We start from the raw sequence: 21,598 nt of genomic DNA, 5'->3' as shown, positions 1-21,598 counted from the left end.
GTGGGGAAGAAGCAGACTCCAGACCTGAGCCTAAGGCAGACACTTAACCGGTTGAGCTACCCAGGCGCCCCATAGCTTTACCTTTTTTTTTTTTTTTAAGATTTTATTTATTTATTTGTCAGAGAGAGTGAGCACAGGCAGAGGCAGAGGGAGAAGCGGGCTCCCTGCTGAGCAAGAAGCCCGATGCGGGACTCGATCCGAGGACGCCGGGATCATGACCTGAGCCGAAAGCAGCCGCTTAACCAACTGAGCCACCCAGGCGTCCCAGCTTTACCATTTTTTAAGCTACATTTTAACGCCCCAAGTTCTAAGAAATCAAATGCACTTAAATTGGCAATCAAGGCGAAATAATTTTCCTAAACCTTAAACTGAAAATTGAATTTTCTGCTTCTTCGATGTAAATCGTCACATACGTTATTTTGAATAAGTCCACTCATTTTCCGTTCTCTAGGCATTATGAAAAACCTACATCTCCGAGTCCTAACAATGCTAACAGGTCTTTATTTTACCGGAACAATGACAAACCCATCCAGAAAAGGCAGTATTTTATTCAGTTCGGAGTGCCAATGGAATGGACATCTTCTGACAAATTGTTCTTTTACTGGAAAGCATGATACCCGTGTGGACATGCCCCAGCCAGCGGCCACACTGGATGCAAGTGCCAGTTTCCTTAGAGATCTTGTACAATCCCGCGTGAGAAAAGACTGGAATATAAAACATCTGGACCTCAGTAACAATCACATTTCGAACATCAGCTTAAGCCCTCTTGCACACTTCCACACTTTGGAAATACTAAACCTCAGCAACAGTTCCATCCGCTCGCTCTCTCTGGATCTACCCAGTGCCAAGTCCTCGTGGGGGAAACGCCACAGAAGCAGCGGCAGGCATGGGCTTCCGTTTCTAAAGTTGTTAATTCTTCAAAGAAACAAACTCACCGACATTCCCAAGGGTAAGTACAATTTTAAAAGCTGGGCTAGCCCAGGAAACAAGGAGATGTTTTATGCCCATAAGAATTCCATGTTTGTTTTCAGTTTTGAGGAAACTGCTAAAAGCAAAGCAGTTTCATCAGGACAGATAAATGAGTTTCTTAGCGGAATTTCAAGTTAAAATTTGTGGAATTCATAGCCTATGCAATCGAATCTCTCATCATTATAACTTACATTAATGTAATAGAGCTTTGTTGAGAGAGACTAGGAAGTATTTAAGTGCTAAATAATCTACAGACTTCAGATCATCTACATTGATTATCATATATTTGTTACTAAATATAGAAAGTACTAAGAAATAACTAGTTTATATGTTTTCAGTGTATAGCACAATTCAAATTAAGTATGTTGCCATATTTATAATTTTTGTTTTCTTAGAATATGTTTTGCATCTGCTTGTCCAATTGTCCTCCAAGTGTAGGTGAGAAATATGCTAGCATTGTATGATCACTATGTAAACTTTCTTATTACCAAATCAAAATCAGAATTCTTTATCCTGGTTTCTAACAGGATACTCCACATATCCTGTTGTTTAATAAATTCTCACGTCTTCTGGCATTCAGTAATCCACATGTTGGACCTCCTTAACTAATCACCAATATTTTATTAAGAAAAGGTATCAGATTCATAATCTGTAACTTCCTTTGCCTTTTTTAATATCCAGAAGTGCTAGACAATTTCCTTTCCTTGTTTGTTTTTAGTCTTGGTCACTATTTACTAAGTACTTACCTTATATAAGACATTCTGCTAAAAAAAGAAAATGTAAGGATATTGTCTTTTTTTTCTCCATCCCAAGTTATGCATACTTAGTTTTTTTCTTATTTTCCATTCTTCCCTTTCATATTTTATTGTTTTGCTTTTTCCCCAGCTTTTGGTCTTGTTTGAAGTATCATTTTGGCAAAAGCCTGCCAGGTGAAGGAATGACTATCCCAGTCATCAGATCAACAGAATTATGTGGGAAAGGGAAGAGTCTTCCCTCCCTAAGCTTTTTCATAAAAGCAATGTGCAGGATTCTCAGTGTGAAGTATAAACTAATTGCACCTTATTTTATAATTTTTATTGTATTCTTATTTTAAAAACCCTGCTATTTGTAGAACGTCAGTAATTTAAAAAAATTTTAAAGGAGAAAACTTTTAAGTCCTTCATGTAATACAGTTGACCTTGGTACAGATCTACTTATATATGGATTTCTTTTTATAAGTACCACAGAACACTGTAAATATATTTTCTCTTCCTTACAATTTTCTTAATAACATCTACAGTATATAATACATACAACATACAACATATTTGTTAATTGACTTTGTTATGGGCAAGGCTTCCAGTCAAAAGTAGGCTTTTAGTAGTTAGGGGGAGCTAAATTTATATGTAAATTTTTTACTGTGCGGGGGATCAGCACCCCTCAACCCTGTGTTGTTCAAGGATCAACTGTATATATTCTTTAAGTCATTCCTCATGCCCATGTACATATTTTTCTTTCAAAATTGGATCATACTTTCCATAATATTTCATAATTTATATTTTCATGTCACAGTCTATTTTGAACATCTTTCTATAATTAAGCAATCTCATAAATAGTATTTTATATTATTGAATAGCTTTGATATATACATACATTATAACTGGGTTAATCAAACAACATTTAGACTACTGCCATTTTTTCGCTATAACTATGACGATCATCATGGTAGCTACACATATGCATATGATATAACATAATTTTAACTAGTATGGTAGATGTGAATTTCAACCCATAAGTTCAAGTGTACTAGAGATACAATCTTCTGTTGTCTATAACCCAACATAATTTCTGATTCTGAGCTCGCATTCTAGTAGACTCAGTTGGGAACGGGGTGCGAGATACTTGTATGTAATATCAGTCTTCCATGAGCTTTCCTCTGCTTTTCCCCAAATTTGTACCACAGCTCTAGAATCTTATACCCTGACAAGGCATCAAAGTGCGCATGTGCACGTGAAAGTGTGCATGTGCATGTGTCTGTGTGTGTGTGGGCACGTGCATGCATGCATGTCTGTGGGTATGTCTCTCTCCGTCTATGTGTGTCCCTTACCAACCCTGCCCGCCGGAGAACATTTCTTTTCAGTTTTTTCAGTTTGAAGAAAATTCTTCACATTTTTTTGTTTCTTCAAAACCCTCTGTCTAGATCTAGAAATTCCTTTTGTCTAAAGGTTTAGGCCTTTGGAAACAAAAGCCAGAAAGACTTGTAGACTCCTCTGTTTTCTGCCTTGCCCTGTGCCTCCCCTGGGGTAGTTAACACAGAGCCTACTTTCTGGTTGAATGGGGAGAAATGGAAAAAGAGACATAGAGATAAAAGAGTAATATGTCAAAATATTATCCCACCACTTAACTTATCTCCTTGAGGCAGATGTATTCCCCAGAGCTAATTGGAGATCAGAGGGAATACAATACCATTTAAGGACCAAACACCCCTATCCTATAAAATGCATATACAATCCCATCTTTCTTTTCCAAGTTGAACTTCTGCCTCCCCAAAAGATTGGGGAAAATGTTACACTTAACAAAGGAGAAAAAAAGGTGAAATGAGCCAGTCATGTACCTGAAACTCTATTAGAACTCCAGCAGATGAAACCGTAGAGAGATGAATGAAACCAGCTGATGGTGGGAGGCCAATGTAAGCTCTGAATCTAACTGGATATAATTCAGAGTTCTTTTATCCATAGCATTTTGTGATTTGAATTATTTTCCTCTAATCGCCACATCCTTCAATTGAGCCCCCTGTAACATCCCTTTGCCATTCTACGATTCTGTGACCGTGGCTCAGTCACCCTGACTTTGAAATCCCATTTTGGAGGGGGAATGCTGGTAAAAGAAAGGGAGGTGCTGCCCGGAGTACCATTCTATTTCTGACCCTCCCTTTGTTCTTTGATTCCTTTGTTCTAAGCCTGTTTAAAGGCAGCATCTGGGGGCCCCTGGCTGGCTCAGTCGGTGAGCATGCTGCTCATGATCTTGGGGCTGTGAGTTTGAGCCCCACATTGGGGGTACAGTTTACTTAAAAAAATTTTTTATTACAAAGGTAACATATTGATAATATAATATTTACTCATAGAATTGTAGTGAGGATTCAAGGAAAAATGTATTTCAAGAACCTACTATAACATGGCATTTGGCACTGTAAATGGTAGCTATTAAAATGTGGGAAAAGTACTTTGTATACGTGTAAAGTACTTCGCAAATATTAGTTATTTTTTCTGTCTTGGCACAAACTGAGAATAGCAGTCTCTTTAGAAAGAAATTATCAATTCGGTTTTGTCTAAATCTCAAGTTATCTTCTAAAATGTTCAATAGCTATTGCAGTGTGGAAGGCCTGGCCCACATAATTCATGAGCTGAGACTCATTTGTGTCTGCCTGTTTATAGAAGTGCTTGCATTAATCGAAAATAATAATAAATCAGAGATTCTCACAAAGTAGCAATCAAACAACCGGCCTTGTAACACATGTGTGCTTTTATAAATCCTGTCCCATGTCATCAAATAGTGACAGCTTACAGAAACCATGAAAAGTCACTTTCACTCAGGAAGGCCCACCTTTGTAGGAGCGAAAGCTCACACTGACTCACCCAGACTCAACTGATCCTGTGTCGTCAGAGTCAGCTGTGATGTCACCAACAAGCTTCACATTGGGAAAACACCCAAGGCAAGTGCCAGCCAATGCAATTTACAAAACAGTTAGCTGGCTCTGAATTTAAGCTTTCTGATTTGATTCCACCTTGCTCCCAGATCTTTGGAGTACAGTGTTAATAGCAGAAAAATCAGTTTTCAAACAATGGGATCAATCTCCAGTTAAACTATCCCACAAGCAGTATTTTTGGAGTGCCCATAGAGTACCTGGAAATGCAGAAGGACCAACATCTTCCTGGGATTCCAAGTAGGTTGACAGACCAGATTTGACAGCCTGACCTTTAACACATTAAGTTCTGGAACCCAAGAGATAAATGTGTTAAAATGAGACAAAATAATACCTGACTTCTGAAACTGGTGGAGGGAAAAAAAAAAAACAAAAAACAAAAAACAAAAAAAAAAAAACAACCAGTGTACGGTAAAAACAAAAGTATGTTATAATCTATTTCATATTTCTTCCTGATTGCTGTTGAATTATGGAAATACCAATAAGCTGTATTCTCAAAACCGGGTCAGGTTCTAAAATAGCTGCATGAATGTATGTCAGTAAGCTAAGAGGGCCTGGTGTTTGGCTCACCTATATAAAACCACATTGAGGGCTGACCTAATGAATAAAATATCTTGTCTAAGACCATTTCAGACTCTTCCAATTCTTAACACTCTTTGAACTTGAAGCCATAACCCCCTAAATATCATTGTTCTATGTTATCAGATTATCACTCTTAGGAGAGCATTTAAGAAGTTCATAGTCCAAAGGAACATTCCTAAGGCAATTTAGTGTCTGGGTGTACCCTCTATGGCCTTTCTTCTAAGAGACACTGAGACAATTTCTTAGAAATAATAAAAATGCCTCTGGCTGCTTAAATGCAAAAACTAATCAGATTCCTGCCTCCTATGGCTTATGTGATCATCAGAAAACAGTTCAATAGATAATTCCTTCTCCACAAAAGTGCTTCCATATTTTCCTCCAATGTTCAACTCCCCTCTCTTGAAACATGGAATCTACCTTCCGATGTCCACGCCCCAGCTGTCACTGCCCCTCCCAACTTCTTTTGTTCACCTGAGTATGCCTCAACATTGATTCACCATGCAAAATTTTTAGAAGAACACATTTCCCCATTGAGAAACGCACCCAAGTACTGTGGAAGATTTACTCAAATTTCCCAACTCTACTCTGGGAGACCCTAAGCAAACAAAGTCATTTATAGGACCCCACCAGTTCTCTTAATAGGAGTAAACCTTAAGTCTCTAAAGTTGGAAGTAGATGGAAATTTTTCAGGTAGAAGGTGTAACTGAACTTAACAGTCTTAATTCTTACCTGCAGAGTTTACCTTCCTCTTGGGGATCTTAGCTTGATATTATGAAGGGAGTCAAATAAGGAGGTATCCTTGTAACTCTCTGCCTTCAAAGTCCCTATCTGCCCCCCCCCCCAACCCATGCTTAGGATGTTCTGGTCCCATTCTTCTTATTTACCCTTATACCTCTTATATTACTCTATTTACCTGTTAATTGACCTTAAACAAGACACTTACCCTATAAAAAGTTTAAAAAGTAAGTACCCTATAAAAGCTGCCTGGTTCTTATTTTTAACTGAGGATGATGGCGTATACGGGGAGGATATGAGGGTTAGCGATAGCGCTTATAAAAACTTTAACACATAGAATGATGATACATGTGAAACATTTCTCACAGCATCTGGTATGTAACAGGTGCTCGAACAATGCCAGTTCCCCTCTAGTGCGTTTTGATCATCCTGAGTCTCTAATTCTCTGTTCCCCATCCCAGTCTTTGCTGTGATGGTCACTTCTGTGATCTGAGGTACAATGGGTAACTGTAGGTGATTTCCATTCTCTTTCTGCAAAAGTTCAGAGTTCATGTGAAGTTCAGAATACCCATCAACTATCTTCTTGGTCAGACTTCTGTAAGTCTGTACGTTATCAGAGGCCCCTGCTCGTCTGTCTGCTAAGCGCTCTTTGATCTGTCCTTTGGCTCACTGAACCACACTGACCCATGAGACCATCACCACTGTTGGATAATGAACTAGCTGTACCCCCAAAGTTCCTCATGCCCACCCATCCTCTCCCTTCAGTAACCAATGATCTCCTTCCCAACATTATAGATTTGGTTGTATTTTCCATAATTTTATATTCATAAATTATATGATATGTACCTTCATTTTTGGTATAGCTACTTGCATTCAGCATAATTACTTTGAGATTCATCATGGCGTTCTATGTATTAAAAGTTCATTCCTTTTCATTGCCAGAATTCATTGCATGGATATACATTTACCTGTTTGTGGGCACTTTGACTGTATTTTTGGTTATTATAAATAAACCTTGGGGCACCTGGGTGGCTCAGTTGGTTAAGCAACTGCCTTTGACTCAGGTCATGATCCTGGAGTCCCAGGATCAAGTCCCACATCGGGCTTCCTGCTCGGCAAGAAGTCTGCTTCTCCCTCTGACCTCTCTCCTCTTGTGCTCTCTCTCTTTCTCATCCTCTCTCTCAAATAAATAAATAAAATCTTTAAAATAAATAAATAAATAAATAAATAAATAAAACTGATGGCTAAAGGGTTGGAGAAAGATAAACCATTAAGAGCTCCTGGGTGGCTCAATCGGTTAAGGGTCTGCCTCTGGCTCGGGTCATAATCCCAGGGTCCTGGAATCAAGCTCTTCATCAGGCTCCCTGCTCAGCAAGGAGCCTGCTTCTCCCTCTGCCTCTGCTGCTCCCCCTGCTTGTGCTCTCTTGCTCTCGCTCTCTCTCTCTCTCCCTCTCTGTCAAATAAAATCATAAAAAAAATGATAAACCATTAGATAAACACTAGTAAAAAGAGAAGTGGAGTGACTATATTAATTTCAGACAAAGGAGACTTTAGAACAAGGAAACTATCAGGGACAAATAAAGCATTATATAAAGGGGATAAAGGGGCCAATTCTTGAAGAAGATGGAATAATCTTAAATGCGAATGTGCCTAACAACAGAGTGTCAAAATATGTGAGGAAAAACTGACAACTGAAAAGAGAATTTAAAAAATCCACTATAGTTGGCAACTCCCAGCTCTCCCCTGTCAGTTGATAGATTAAGCAGGCAGGTAATCAATAAGGATGTAGTTGACTTGAATATCACAATCAGTCAACTTGATCTAATTGGCATGTATGGGATACTCCCTCCAACAATAGTAGAATACACATTTTTTTCCACTGTACATGGAACATTTACCAAGACAGACCACATTCTGGGCCACAAAGCACAACTTAACAAACTTGAATAAAAAACAGAAACTATGCAAAGTATGTTCACAGATTACAATGGAATTAAACTGGAAATCAGCAGCAAAAAGCTAAAAACTCCTCAAATCTCTGAAAATTAACACATTTCTAGATAACACATGTGTCACAGAAGAAGTCTCAAGATTTGAAAATATTTTAAGCTAAGTGAAAATGAAAATTCAGTATATCAAAATTTGTGGGATATGGCAAAAGCAGCAATTCGAGGGAAATGTATAGTATTAAAAGCATCTACTGGAAGAGAAGTCTAAAATCAAAAACATAACTTTCCACCTTGAGAAATTAAAGAAATAAGAGCTATGTGTGCCTAAAGCAAGCAGAAGAAAAGAAAGAATAGAAATTGCAGAAGTAATCAATGAAATTTAAAACACAAGAAACAATGGATAAAATCAACAAAGCCAAAATGTGTTTCCTTGAAAAAATAAAATAAAATTGGTAATTCTCTAAACTAACCAAGTCAAACTAACCAAGAAAAAAAACATAAGAAGACACAAACTGCCAGTATCAGAGATGAGAGAGGGATTATTGCTACTGTTCCTATCAACGTCAAAAGAATAATGAAACGAAGTCTTTGTGGTGATACATGCTTTCATTTCTCTTGGGTAAATAACCTAGGCAGACAAGGACTGAGTTGTATGTCAAGTAGATATTTAACTTTTGAAGAAATTGCCAGTGTTGTATGCAGTGGTTGTATCATTTTAAATCCCCACCAGCATGATGTAAGAATTTCAGTTGTCCTACATCCTTTTTTTTTTTTAAAGATTTTATTTATTTATTTGACAGACAGAGATCACAAGTAGGCAGAGAGGCAGAGAGAGAGAGGGAAGCAGACTCCCCGCCGAGCAGAGAGCCCAATGCGGGACTCGATCCCAGGACCCTGAGATCATGACCTGAATTGAAGGCAGCAGCTAAACCCACTGAGCCACCCAGGCGCCCCTGTCCTACATCCTTACCCATACCAGGTATGGGCCATCTTTTTAATTTTAGCCATATATCATTGTGGTTTTAATTTGGATTTCCCTAGTGACTATTGATATTGAATATCTTTCTGTGCACTTATTTGCCATCTGTATGTCTCTAATGATGTATATAAATCTTTGGCCAGCTTCTAATTTTTTTTTTTAATTACTGAGTTTTGAGTGTTCTTTATCTCTTCTGGATACAAGACTTTTCACAGATAAGTGATTTGTAAATATTTTCTCTCCCAGTCTGAGGCTTGAGTATTTTTTTATTTTAATAATGTCTTTCAAAGAACAGAATTTTAAATTTTTGTGAAATACATTTCATCACTTTGTTAGTTTATTAATTGTGTTTTGGTGTCATATCTAAGAAATCTTTGCCGAATCAAAAGTCACAAAGATTTTTCTATGTTTTCTACTAGAAGTTTTGTAACTTTACTTCTTTACATTTTATATTTTAGGTTTATGATCTATGTATATTTAGGTTAAAAATTAGGATTTTTTAAAAAGATTTTATTTATTTATTTGACACAGAGAGAGACTGCGAGAATGGGAACACAAGCAGTGGGAGTAGGAGAGGGCAAAGCAGGCTCCCCGCCAAAGCAGGGAGCCCGATGCAGGGATCAATCCCAGGACCTTGGGACCATGACCTGAGCCGAAGGCAGACGCTTAATGACTGAGCCACCCAGGTGCCCTAAAATCTAGGTTTTTACATTAGATTTATGATCGTTTTAAAATAGTTTTGAGTTAATTTTTTGTACGTGGTGTGAATACATATAGAAGTTTTTAAAGACAGGCTATTATTCCAACACCATTTATAGAAAAGACTATTTTTTCTATCCTTTTACATGTATCCTGCTCATGTTCCTATATTTAAAGTAGGTTTCTTGTAGGAATTGTATAGTTGACTCTTGAATTTTTATCCAAACTGGGAATCTTTGCCTTTTATTTGGTATTTTTAGACTGTTATTTCTATCATCTTGGTATTTTTTCTATTTGTTCCTTCTGTTCTTTGTTCCCCCTTTTATCTTTTTCTGATTTTTTTGCATTAATTGTGTATCTTTAAAATTAATCCTCTTTAATTAATTAATCATCTTTAATTAATCTTAAAATTAATCCTCTCTATCTCCTTTGCAGGCTGACTAGCCATACTTCTTTGCTGTTGTTGTGTTGTTTTGTGGTTGCTTTGGGATTCCCGATACACACCCTGACATCGCAGCCTGTTTTATGTCGTGTTATACTGTTGGCCTGTAACACAAGGAACTTACAGCTATATTCTTCCACCTCTTTTCTCCTGGTGTTTGTGCTAGCATTGTCATACACTTGACTCCTACATATATATTATAAGTCCTACAGCACATGTTTACTATTTTTGCTTGTGTGTGTGTGTGTGTGAGAGAGAGAGAGAGAGAGAGAGAGAGAGAAATGTTCATAGTTAAATGGTAACAGCTAAAAGCTCTGAGTTTCAATCCCAGCTCCACAGCTCCACCTACTAAGACACGGAGCAAGTTCTTAACTTCACTGCACCTAGATTTTGTCATTGAGGAGATGCTAACAATGTCCAGGGCTTTGTGATGATTTAAAAGAGATGTCTGTGAAGTGCTTAGAGCATAAAGAGAGTATACAATTAAACAGGAGTTTTAAAATGATTTCTTCCAGGGCGCCTGGGTGGCTCAGTGGGTTAAAGCCTCTGCCTTCGGCTCAGGTCATGATCTCAGGGTCCTGGGATCAAGCCCCATATCGGGCTCCCTGCTCAGCGGGGAGCCTGCTTCCTCCTCTCTCTGCCTGCCTCTCTGCCTGCTTGTGATCTCTGTCTGTCAAATAAATAAATAAAATCTTAAAAAAATAAAATAAAATAAAATGATTTCTTCCCTCCACTGAACTCCTAGGGTCCGTGTTCCATTCAAATTAAGCAGCGAGACATTACAGGAATTATGAGCTCACAGCCACGCGGGGCCAGGCAAGTGCCCTGCCAGTGTTGAGGAAACTACGACTTCTTGTATATTGGGGTCTTATGCTGCATTTTTTTAACAGACCCATATGTTTGCATATTAAAATATGTAGGAATACTCTTCACTCCATGAAGAAATATGTTTTCTCTAAGGGTTGTATTCAAAATATTTAACAACTGGCCCGTAGCCTGGGCTTTCCAGCTGGGCACCTAGGGCCATGGGGCAGCACACGGGAACTTGGCAGTGGTTATTTACAAACCAATACAGAAGTATTTCTTACTAGCCTGTGCCACCTCAATATCAGCCTTGGTTCTCTCCAATTTTTTTTAAGATTGTATTTATTTATTTGACAAAGAGGGAGAGAGAGAGAACACAAGTAGGCAGAGCGAGAGGGAGAAGCAGGCTCTCCGTTGAGCCGGGAGCCCAATGTGGGAGTCAATCCCAGGACCCTGGGATCATGAACTGAGCCAAAGGCAACCACTTAACCAACTGAGCCACCCAGGCATCCCCCTATTTTTTTTAAACATGCAGCTTCTTGGCCTGTCCTTTGTTTTCCTGTTTTTGATGGAGGCCTGAGTACAAAGAAACCATCTTCTTCTGTAAGCGCCCGCCCCAGGATAAGCAGGCAGCCCTCCTTCAGCTCCAACCGAGCATTATCTCGTGCCAGTTGGAACCTCTGAATTTTAAAGAGAAGCTAGAAATGCAGATTTTTGTACTGAATCTTTATTGTTATCTCCATAATTTTTAAATCTCTGTGCGGGTCAAAGACTGTGACCTCTAGCTTATTATATATTCCAGACATTGCAAGAGTTAACAAAGATGTGAATTCCTCCCCGAAGGGACTAGTCATCCGACTAAGAGGCTGACAGGCAAACACCAGTTCCCTGTATAGCAGGACGCTGGGGTGTAAGGGCTCGGATAACCAGGAACTTTTTCTCATGTGTATGTCTTATCACTCACTCCAACATGAGGATGCTGTGCTCTGTTTGTCCTCAGCACTAAGGGCCTGGCTCCTAATGTTTTGATTGAGTTGTCCTAATGATCTCTTAATCTGTTCAGCTGTTGTGAACATATGATAGTATCGATGTCCGACTATTTACGTTAAGTCATCATCTCTGCATAATCAATTTGGTAATGAGTACCTTGCAGACCGTAGACAAGCAATACTCCCTTCTGGAATTGAACAAACCTGTTCTGCTAAGTAGCTGTTGGTTGAAGAAACGGACGACGTGTGGGAGGCAACAGGGTGGCGCAGTCGGCTAAGCGTCTGCCTGCGGCTCTGATCATGATTTCCAGGATCCTGAGATGGAGCCCCACATCGGGCTCCCTGCTCAGCGGGGATTCTGCTTCTCCCTTTCCCTCTGACCCTCTGACCCTCTCCTGCTCATGCTCTTTCTCTCTTGCTTGCTCTCAAATAAATAAATAAAGTCTTAAAAAAAATAAAAAAGACACAAACTGTGAGAACAGAGCAGAAGGGAATTGGGGAAATGCAGGGCATCCTTATGAGACTCAGGTGGAAAATCAGATTTGGAAGTTGGCTATGACTGGCATCTCCTTCCCAGTCTTTGCATTCTGTGCCAAATGGGCCTCCTGGTTACTCTCTGGATACAAAGACAGAGACTAAAACCCAAGTAAATAATTTTGCCAGAAAACAAAACCTCGCTACAGCTTATTACCTGTGAAAAATAAGCGAATGCCTAGAAATGTTACAGGACCAACAAGAACTGTGGAGTGTTACTACTACTGACTGATGAGTTCACCTCCTTCCTGGCCTTTTTCCTCCGCTTGCTCAGAACATGTGTATCTGTCTACATACGGCTTTTTCCCCCAGGAACGCTGGAATCCTACTCTGGGCTGTCCTGCAACCCGCGGTGACCGTACACAGAATCCCAGTCCTCTGTGCTGCTGAGCCGGCCCTCCACGGGCAGCCCCGCCAGGGTGTCCCCACGGTTTCACCGCGATCAACAATGCTGCAGTGAACATCACCCCTGGATATTTTACTGTGCCTTTTCCTCTTAACAGGACTGCAGAATCTGAAATCATTACAGAGTCTGGACCTGTCGTTCAATGGGATAACACAGATCAGTCTCTCGGACCTCCGGAACTGCCCGCTGCTAGAGAACCTCTACTTAAAAAGCAACAAGATATTCAGCATTCATCCAGAAGCCTTCAAGGACCTCAAGAAGTTACAGGTTATAAAGTGACTTTTAGAGGATTTCCAATACGCAGGCAGCTGGACGATTACATTAGAATATTTCTGCCAGAGAGTTTCTCCGCACCCAGGAGTGCTGGCTATTAGTCAAAAACTAGAAGCCTATTTTAAGGCTCGGCCGAAATTGCTGAAGTCTTTCTCTTGCCTCAAAATCAAATACCTCAGTCATAGACATGAATTTCACTCAAACATAATACTCAGCCGCAAGAATTGGCACATTATTTTTCTAAATCAAATTAAACCCAACTCTCAGTTTCCACTTAACCATTGGCAGGAAATTCAATCCCGGTGATCCCTGAGGCTCCCGCCCTGAGCTGCAGGGTGGGTCACAGGTCCTCAAGGCTTGCACAGTCTGGAGCACTTGAGGCCGCTCCTCCGAGCCACCTCTGGGTGATGCTGAGCAGCCTTGGACAGGATGTTGCAGGGCCCTGAAGGCTAGTGACTCCATTGCTTCCAAACCCACACGGGGCGTAAATAATAAAAATAATCATAATAACAGCCCATACTTGTAGAGTACTTCCCACGTGCCTGTCTTTCAGGCACCTTGCAGTTAATCTCACTAACGTGCTGACAGCTGTGAATGGAAGCGCACCCCAAGCCCCCAACCAAAGCCCTGATGGGGCTTGGCCTCTGCAGCCCCTGCCCCAAGCACTTTGCTCCACCCTCCCCACTCTTGGTGGTGGGTGGGGGGCGGATTACAGTCTCCCTGCAATGCTCCTTATAAAGGCCAAGGGGCTTCCAGTGGGACATCTAGCGAGGTCTTAGGGAAAGATTCAGTCCCCCATACCCTCCATCACAGACCCTCACTTTTTACACAGCCCCACATCATTCGGTAGAAACAAATTGCGAGCCCCGTAGCCAATCTTAGACACTCTAGTAACTAGATTCAGGAAGTAAAAATAAGCAGGTGAATTTCGTTTAGTAATATATTTTTTAACCCAGTATCCCCAAATATTATCTTTAACCCATGTAACCAATATACAGATCACTAACGAGATATTTTACATTGTTGTTCATGCTAAGACTTAAGAGCCTGGCGTATATTATCCGTACCCACAGCCCAATGGGATGAGTCACATTTCAGTGCTCGGAAGCCATGTGTGGCTAAAGGGCCATCATACTAGACAGCATCGGCATAGCTGATTTTTCCGTTTTGTGAAAAGTGTTATTCAAGGACAGATGGGAGACAAAATCCTAACTGCCACCTGTCAGCCAGGGCCCCTCCAGGTCCCTCCTCTACCGAAGGGAGGAGAGTGAGGCAGCGGTAAGGTGAGGGCTCAGTTCCTTCCTGGCTGTCAGCCTCAGCCTGCCCTCAGTCCTGGGCCACGTGGGCCTCTCCATCGGGCAGTTCATAGCCTGGCGGCTCACTTTAGAGCCTCAAGGAGAGCCTGCTAGCAAGAAAAACACGACAAGCTAATACAGTGTCATCATGGGAGTGACGTCACATTGTTCTGCCATATTTGCTGGCTTAGAACCAAGTCGTAGGCTCTGCCTCCTCTCCAGGGAAGGAGATAGGACCATTGGGGACCATCTCTGCCACAGTAATTATCAGAGCAGATGAGAAAAGAGCACTTGGCAGTGCTCCCCAACGCCCCACAAATGAGTTGTCAGATTGCCTGGGAACCGCATTTCACATACTGTATACTGACCGTAAGTGTATTTGTGTGTGCAGTTGCCCTATGTCTGTTGTTATTTCCTACGCATTTTTACCATGCTTTGTAAGTGTTTGGCAGCTCACAGGGAAGAGATGCTACAGGCAAACTAAAAATGTTTTTAGCATGAAACATTTAGCCCCAAGAATGTTTTAAATCATTTGCAATTCTCACCCAGGATCATACAATGTCTCCTTCTCCATTATCCTATCTACATGTTTGCCAATGACTCTACAAACTGGTTTTGGAACCTGGTACCAGAAAACTAGAATATCAAAAGAGATGTTGATTTTTTTTTTCTTTTTCAGGAGAATGTATTTAGTACTTACACTATGTTCTGTGTCTTCCTACATGGGAATCTTTTCAGAAGCCAGATCGATTTTTCAAAGCATAAAGTCATCATCGTGTTTCGCTGGAATGAAATAAGTTTCACTGGCATTTCAAATTAGCATTCCTTTTCTTAATCTTTCCCATTCTTCTTGGATACTGTGATTTGTGTAGCAACATTAGTTGCCTCCAAATCTTCCTATAATGTGCACCCCTTTCCAATGATGGTGGATGACTTTTTCTTTAGGCAAATGAGACTGTTCTGCTTTCACCTTTATTCCTCCTGAATCATTTTATGGGTTTTCTGTCCTTGCTTCAGTTTTGATTTCAGTTCCATGGTTTGTAATATAAGACGTCGGGATGAAGAAAATGCAGATGCACTAAAAGGAAAATCACGGCCGGAAACACGCCGGAGAATTTCCTTTTGTTGTTGGGGCGGGGGGCGGTTCGCAAGAAAGCTCTTGATCGCAGGCAAGGCCTGGCGAACTGAAGTAGTTTTTTCTCCCCAAACCCCAAGTCTCCTCCTTCCTTTTTTCAGCAACCTTCCTTTGAGAGTCAAGACTGCTTGGTTACTCAGGGCTAGAAAGGTTACCCTCGCTACCTCAGTTCAGGGAGAATTCTGATTCTACACGTGGTGGTCTTGGTCATGGTGCTGTTTGTTTGAATCAGCTCTTCTTAGGAATTTATAGAACCCAAGATGCCAATGCTGTTTTTCCCTGATGTTTATAAAACAATTGACCTGGGTGACATTCAGCTTCTCTGGCTTTCATTCATGGCCTACTTTTTTTTTTTCCCCCTTCCAGTAGGATTTCCATTTTCTCTTTTATGATTTTCTGTTCTTCTACCTACCACCTGGCCCTCCCTAAGCCCCTTGCCCCCCACCTCTTGCTGCCTGCTGCTCCCGGCCTCCTCCCCCCAGCCCTTCCGTCCCAGGCAGTGGGAGCCCAGGCTCTCCAAGAGAGCATGTTCCAGAGGGAAAGGCATGCAGCCCTGGTGCTGGATTAGATCTCAGCTCCGACACTCCATTCATTCATTCCTTTCTCCTTTATTTACTGAGCACCCACTGTGCACTAGGCCCCAGTACTAGGGGCTTAGTGGTGTATACTGTGTGACCTAGCCCAGTTTCCTCCTCTGTGAAAAGGGGAGGGGAAGGTCAAAGCACCCAGTCGAATGCCTGTTACACAGCAGCACTCTGCAAACCGTAGCAAGAGCTACACCAGCTGCCTTCCCTGCCGTATCATGTCATGGCCATTGCCAACTTCTGCAGGTCCCTGCTCTATGTTTCCAGAGCCACTGAAGACTTTTTGTTCCCCAGGTTCCCCCTCATTTCTGATTAGACTAGAAAAATTAGTCATCTGGGATACGCCAGGTGGCCATAGATGGAGGGAAATGTACTACTACCCTTGAGATAATTGTTGATCCAAAAGATCTCTCTTTGCTACTTCTCAACCATGGTTCTTTTGCGTTCTATGTTCTCATGGCGCAGTATCTTTGTCACTTTCGAGATCACAGTGCTTCCAGAAATTCTAGACCTGGTATCTAATTCTAGACATTGATAATCACAGGGAGACTCAATTTTATCTAAAAGTACAAATTACCACTCATAGGAGAGAAGGAAGAGGAAATGACTGGGCATCTGATATAGGCACCATACTGAAAGCTTTCACATGCATATAATCCCTACAACCACCCTAGAAGGGAGGCTCCTAAAAAGTGAATAGTTTTCTGAGGCTCACAGAGTTGTTAGGGGCAGAGCAGAAATTTAAACTCAGTATTCCCTAACTGTCAAATCAGGCCTAAATTCGTATTGCCTCCATAGCAATGTAAGCAATATCTGTAACTATTGTTGACTTTGTCTCTACATGTCTTCATTCACAGACTGCCCTAAATTTGCTTCTTCGCAAACAGGTTGTAGACCTCAGCAACAATGTCCTGACCGCCATCCTGCCCATGATGGTCATTGCTCTGGAGCTTCCCCATCTGGAGGTGGACTTGGCCGATAACCAGTGGCACTGTGACTACAGCGTGGCAGCCTTCCAAAATGTCATTTCTGACTCCTGGAGGAAAGTGTGGACTGGCATCTGCAGCGAGTCTGTGGGTAAGTCGGTGGCGCCTCTTCTCCCGGAGATGGTGTCAGCTGCACTGAGAAAAGCACGTGAAATAGTTAGTCTCCTTGGAAACCACGACAGTCCCCTTGAAAGCCAGAGTGTTGATTCGGGCATTTAGTCAGCCACGGGCTGTGTCACAGAAGAGTCACTGGTTACCTGTCTCCTTCGGGTCATGAATGATTGTCCTTGTGTAGTCAAAGAAACGTAGTTCCAGGGGCTCAGAAATCATTGGATTTGGTCAAAAACTGTAATTTCACAGGGAGACAAAGCCCCCAAATGTCACATTTTTATCCCAATTCTTTTTTTTTTTTTTTTAAGATTTCATTTATTTATTTGAGAGAGAGTGTAAGCAAGAACACACACAGGAGCAGGGGGAGGGGCAGAGGGTGGGGGAGAAGCAGACTCCCTGCTGAGCAGGGAGCCTGAGGCTGCTGGACCCCAAAATCACAACCTGAGCTGTTCCCAGGACCCCGAGATCACGACCTGAGCTGAAGCCAAGCGCCCCAATCCCAATCCTTAACAAATAATTGATCAAAAAAGGAACTTTTAAAATGTGAGACATGATTATTTAAAGGGTTTGCCTCTGAAAACACTATATGTTAACTATACTGGAATTAAAATAAAATAAAATGCATGCTAACCCTATGAAAGTATAATCCTATTTTATATGTGTGTGTGTGTATACACACAAAACACACATATTTCAAAACTATACTTTTCTTTGATTTATTCCCTGACATTCTCCCAAAATGCTAGACTAGGTTACTAGAGTTGAACATTCTGGAAAACTTTTGTTTGCCATTAACTAACTGGGCTAAATTTCCCAACTCCTAACTGGGTATGGGGGTTGGGGGGTAGGGTAAGGTTTTTTGTAATGAGCCCTAGACTGTTGCGTTCATGACTCATGACTCCCACTTAGGTAGAAAAATGGCCATGCTTACCAGGTTCCGAAGAAATCAAGATCACAGAGAAGTCTTTTTTTTTTTTTCAAGATTTATTTATGTATTTGAGAGAGAGAGCATGAGTGGGCAGAGGGGCAGAGGGGCAGGGGGGAGACTCTTCAAGTCTCTGACCACTCTGACCACAGAGCCCCACTCAGGGCTGGATTTCCCCACCCACGAGATCATGACCTGAGCCCATCATCAGTCAGTAAAGCTGCTTGCTGTCACGCAGTGTACCCTTGAGACATAGCCAGGTGAGGACTGAGGGGGACCCATAGAGCGTTTCTTCCATGTCCACTCACTGTGTTTCCCCCCACCCCACTTGCAGGGGACGAGGAGGCATACCGGTGGACCCCCCAAAGCAGAAGTTCCAGGGAGACCCACCTTCCTCACCATCCTACGAAGCCTGTGAAAAGCCTCCTGCCCGGCAGAGCAGAGAGGCCCCAGGCAGGCGGGTTTGAGCGCCCCGACACCCCGGGAACGGAGGGCACCCCGGCCAGCGGGAGGCCCCACCGGCGGCCCAGGTGGGCTAGGAGCCCCAGGGATGCGCCTGCGGCTGGCAGAAAGGGAGACCCTTCCCAGGACCTCGCCCTGGCCGTCTGCCTGGCTGTGTTTATCACGTTCTTCGTGGCCTTCTGCCTGGGGGCTTTAGCCAGGCCTTTCGTTGACAGACTGTGGCACCAGAGATGCAGACGCAAGGGGCCCAGCTCCGACCGCGCGGATAACGCGGATAATGCGGATAACGCATACTGGAATGAGGGCTTCTGCGGCGACACAGAAGCTTCAGGGGAGGCGCAGCCCCGGAGGACAGACTGGCCCCTCCAAGAGCCCGCCAGCCCCCGCGCTGCTGTCATCCCCGACGGAGCCGCAGGAGAGGGCAGATGGGAGCGGGGCCACCAGCGGAGCGGGGGGCTGGACAGGAACAGCAGAGGGCCAGGAGGGGGGAAGGATGACATACTTCTGAGTGACTGCGCAGCCCGTTCCGCTCCCCCGGGACGCCCAAATGCTGATCACAACCAACGAATTCCAGCAGGACAGGATCACATCTGCAAGAAAGATGTTCTCAGGGAAGTAAATTATGCAACTGGGGCCCAGGAAGGTTCTCCCCGCGCGCCTCCTGGAGAAATGGCAGCTTCTCTCTCCAAAATGCAAATGCGTGTGAAGGCACAGAGGGCTGGAGAGAATGAGCAGTTCCCTTCGGAGTTTTCCAAGGAAATGCAAGGGGGCACTTACCTGAATTTACTGGACACACAGCAGCAAAGGCTCCAGGAGACCAAGGCTGAGGAAGGGCCTCCTGCCTCCCACAGTGCAGTCCCACTCAGGGACCTGGGAGAGCAGAGCCCAGTGCCACCCGTCTTACCTCCAGGCTGGGGCCATGACCCACAGGTCACTCCCGCTAACGTGGAACCCGCGCAGAAACAGGCTCGTTCGAGCCCTCAGTATACAGTGGACGGCAACTACGAATCTGATTCCGATGAAGGGTCTTTATTTACTCTAAGTTCGACAAGTTCGGAGGATGCAAGAAATGAGACCGAAGAAGAGACACATGGCAGGGACAGCCACGGAGCCAGCGAGCCCCCAGAGGATGGGGAACCGGGGGTGAGGAGGGACCATGCTACATCACTGGAGGATCCTGACGACCATCTCCCCTGCCAGAAGATTCTGGAGGAGACTGAGAATCAGGAGGATTGTTTTGAAAAACCTCTCATTTCTGGTCCAGACTCTGGTTTGTGTGAGAATCGTCTGGAAGGTGCCTCTGACACGGATACATGTGAGGGTCCACGGACCTTGCCTGGATCGCTGGGCGGTAACAGCCCCTCCGGTGATGAGCTCCCAGGCACGGGGCTCGGTGATTACGCCGCAGCTCTCCTATCGGAGACCGTAACGTGGCGTCACTCACTGAGAGACTTAGAGTTTTTCAACGCAGATGTTGTACCACAAACACCGCCACGGTCGGCTGAAGGTCCCTCGGACCCTGACGAGAGCGACGGTGGAGAAAGAGACTCAGACATTTATAAACACGAACCCTGCCTTCAGGAAATAAACACAGTTCAACATGATATTCCTCTCAAGATCACTGCAGCTGAAAACTCGCAACCCACACAACAAAATTCGGAAGGGGGCCACAGGAACTCCCACCCGATGGACACTGATGCGAGCCAGGGGTTCGTATGCCCTCTGGAGGACTCGGATTCCAGAAGGGTTAGAAGCCCAACACAGGTGTTACAATCCAATAGCGATAAGCCGACTCTCCAGTGTGAAAGAGGAGAGGGAGGTTGTGCTGAAAACGGTTCCAGGAGCCAGACACCGTTATTTCAAGAGCTCCCAGATGAACCCAGCTCACCAGGAGCACAGGAGCCCGTCGCTGATAGACAGGGGAGTAAATACTCAGAAGTGAACCTGTTGCAGTATGAAACAGACCACGTTCATGTCCACGTTCAAAGGCAGACCCGGGGCCACCTGCTGGGAGCTGGCTGGTTGCAAGAGGACCTGCTCTACTACGATGCGGAACTTGAAAATCAAAGGGAATTCAAGTAACATTTTGCGTTCAGGTTGAAGCCCTTCATGGACCCAGATTTTCCATCTGGGTCTGCTGAACAGATCTTCAACACATTCTGCACAGAGAACCGTACAGCTTTCTGGAGGGTGATCATGAAACTATAAAGTGGCGGGGGGGGGAGGGTTCAGAGCAACTCAATATTTTTTCATAAGTGATGTCAAAAGAGAGACCATTTTGTAGACGGAAATGTAAATTAAAAATCAGTCTTCAAGAAGAGAAGCGGTATTTTTTGTAAAAAGGAGAAGCTATCCTGCCATTATCCTTAATTAGCCCTTCCTTGGCGGGACTCTCCAGCCTGGGCTGTCAGGAGCTGTGTTCTCCTCTGTGTATCCACCTGCTCCTCTGGGATTTTCTCCACTTCCTTCCCGATACCCCTTGTCCACCTCGGCATGCCCTCTCAAAGAGCATTCCTCAAAGAGCTAATCCCAGTCTTCTTGATGTTCCGCTCTCCCTGGGCCCCGCTGCATCACAACCAGCCCCACACAGACCGCGCCCGCACGTGCCCCACGAGGCCCCGCCTCCCTCCCAAGTTCCAGACTCACATTCTCAACCCCAGTAACCCAAATCCACACAGATCATCCCGGGACCTAAAATTCATCATTTTCCTTTACAAATATGATCTCCCACAGTCTCTTTCTTGACCAAAAATATCATGACATCCCCCCAGGAAAGAGACTAAATTTGCTGTCTTATCTCTGACTCTCTCTCGTGCATTTCCTGTATCTGAGTGACCTCTGAGCTCTGTGCCGGGGAAGTTCGTGTATGTCTATACAAGGAGACATTTCAGTGCGGCAGTCTGGAGAGAGCCAGGCAGTTGTTGTCAAACCAGGGTTTGCCCAGAAAGCACCCTGTTTCTTCTCAGAGTGTATATTTAGGGTGGATTACGATGGGAGCGGACTGAGTTTAGGAAAAGGAACTAACCATCCCCCAATCCACGTGGTGGCATCACCACT

General features: G+C 43.4%; 1 protein-coding gene across 1 annotated transcript; it reads left to right on the top strand.

Moving 5' to 3' along the window:
* Positions 1-456: 456 nt before the first annotated feature.
* On the top strand, positions 457-20,848 carry LRRC66 (leucine rich repeat containing 66; the record flags this gene model as incomplete). The annotated part of the gene is made up of 4 exons (XM_080796365.1): positions 457-949; positions 12,868-13,037; positions 16,945-17,134; positions 18,414-20,848. The coding sequence occupies 4 exons, from the start codon at positions 457-459 to the stop codon at positions 20,621-20,623; spliced, it is 3,063 nt and encodes a 1,020-aa protein (XP_080652491.1). The 3' UTR covers positions 20,624-20,848.
* Between the last annotated feature and the right edge of the window lie 750 nt (positions 20,849-21,598).

Source organism: Martes martes (genome assembly GCF_963455335.1).
Source record: "Martes martes genome assembly, chromosome: 2".
NCBI classification, from domain to species: Eukaryota; Metazoa; Chordata; class Mammalia; order Carnivora; family Mustelidae; genus Martes; species Martes martes.
Note: the sequence above shows the minus strand (reverse complement) of the source record. Positions and strands in the feature narration are given on the sequence as shown.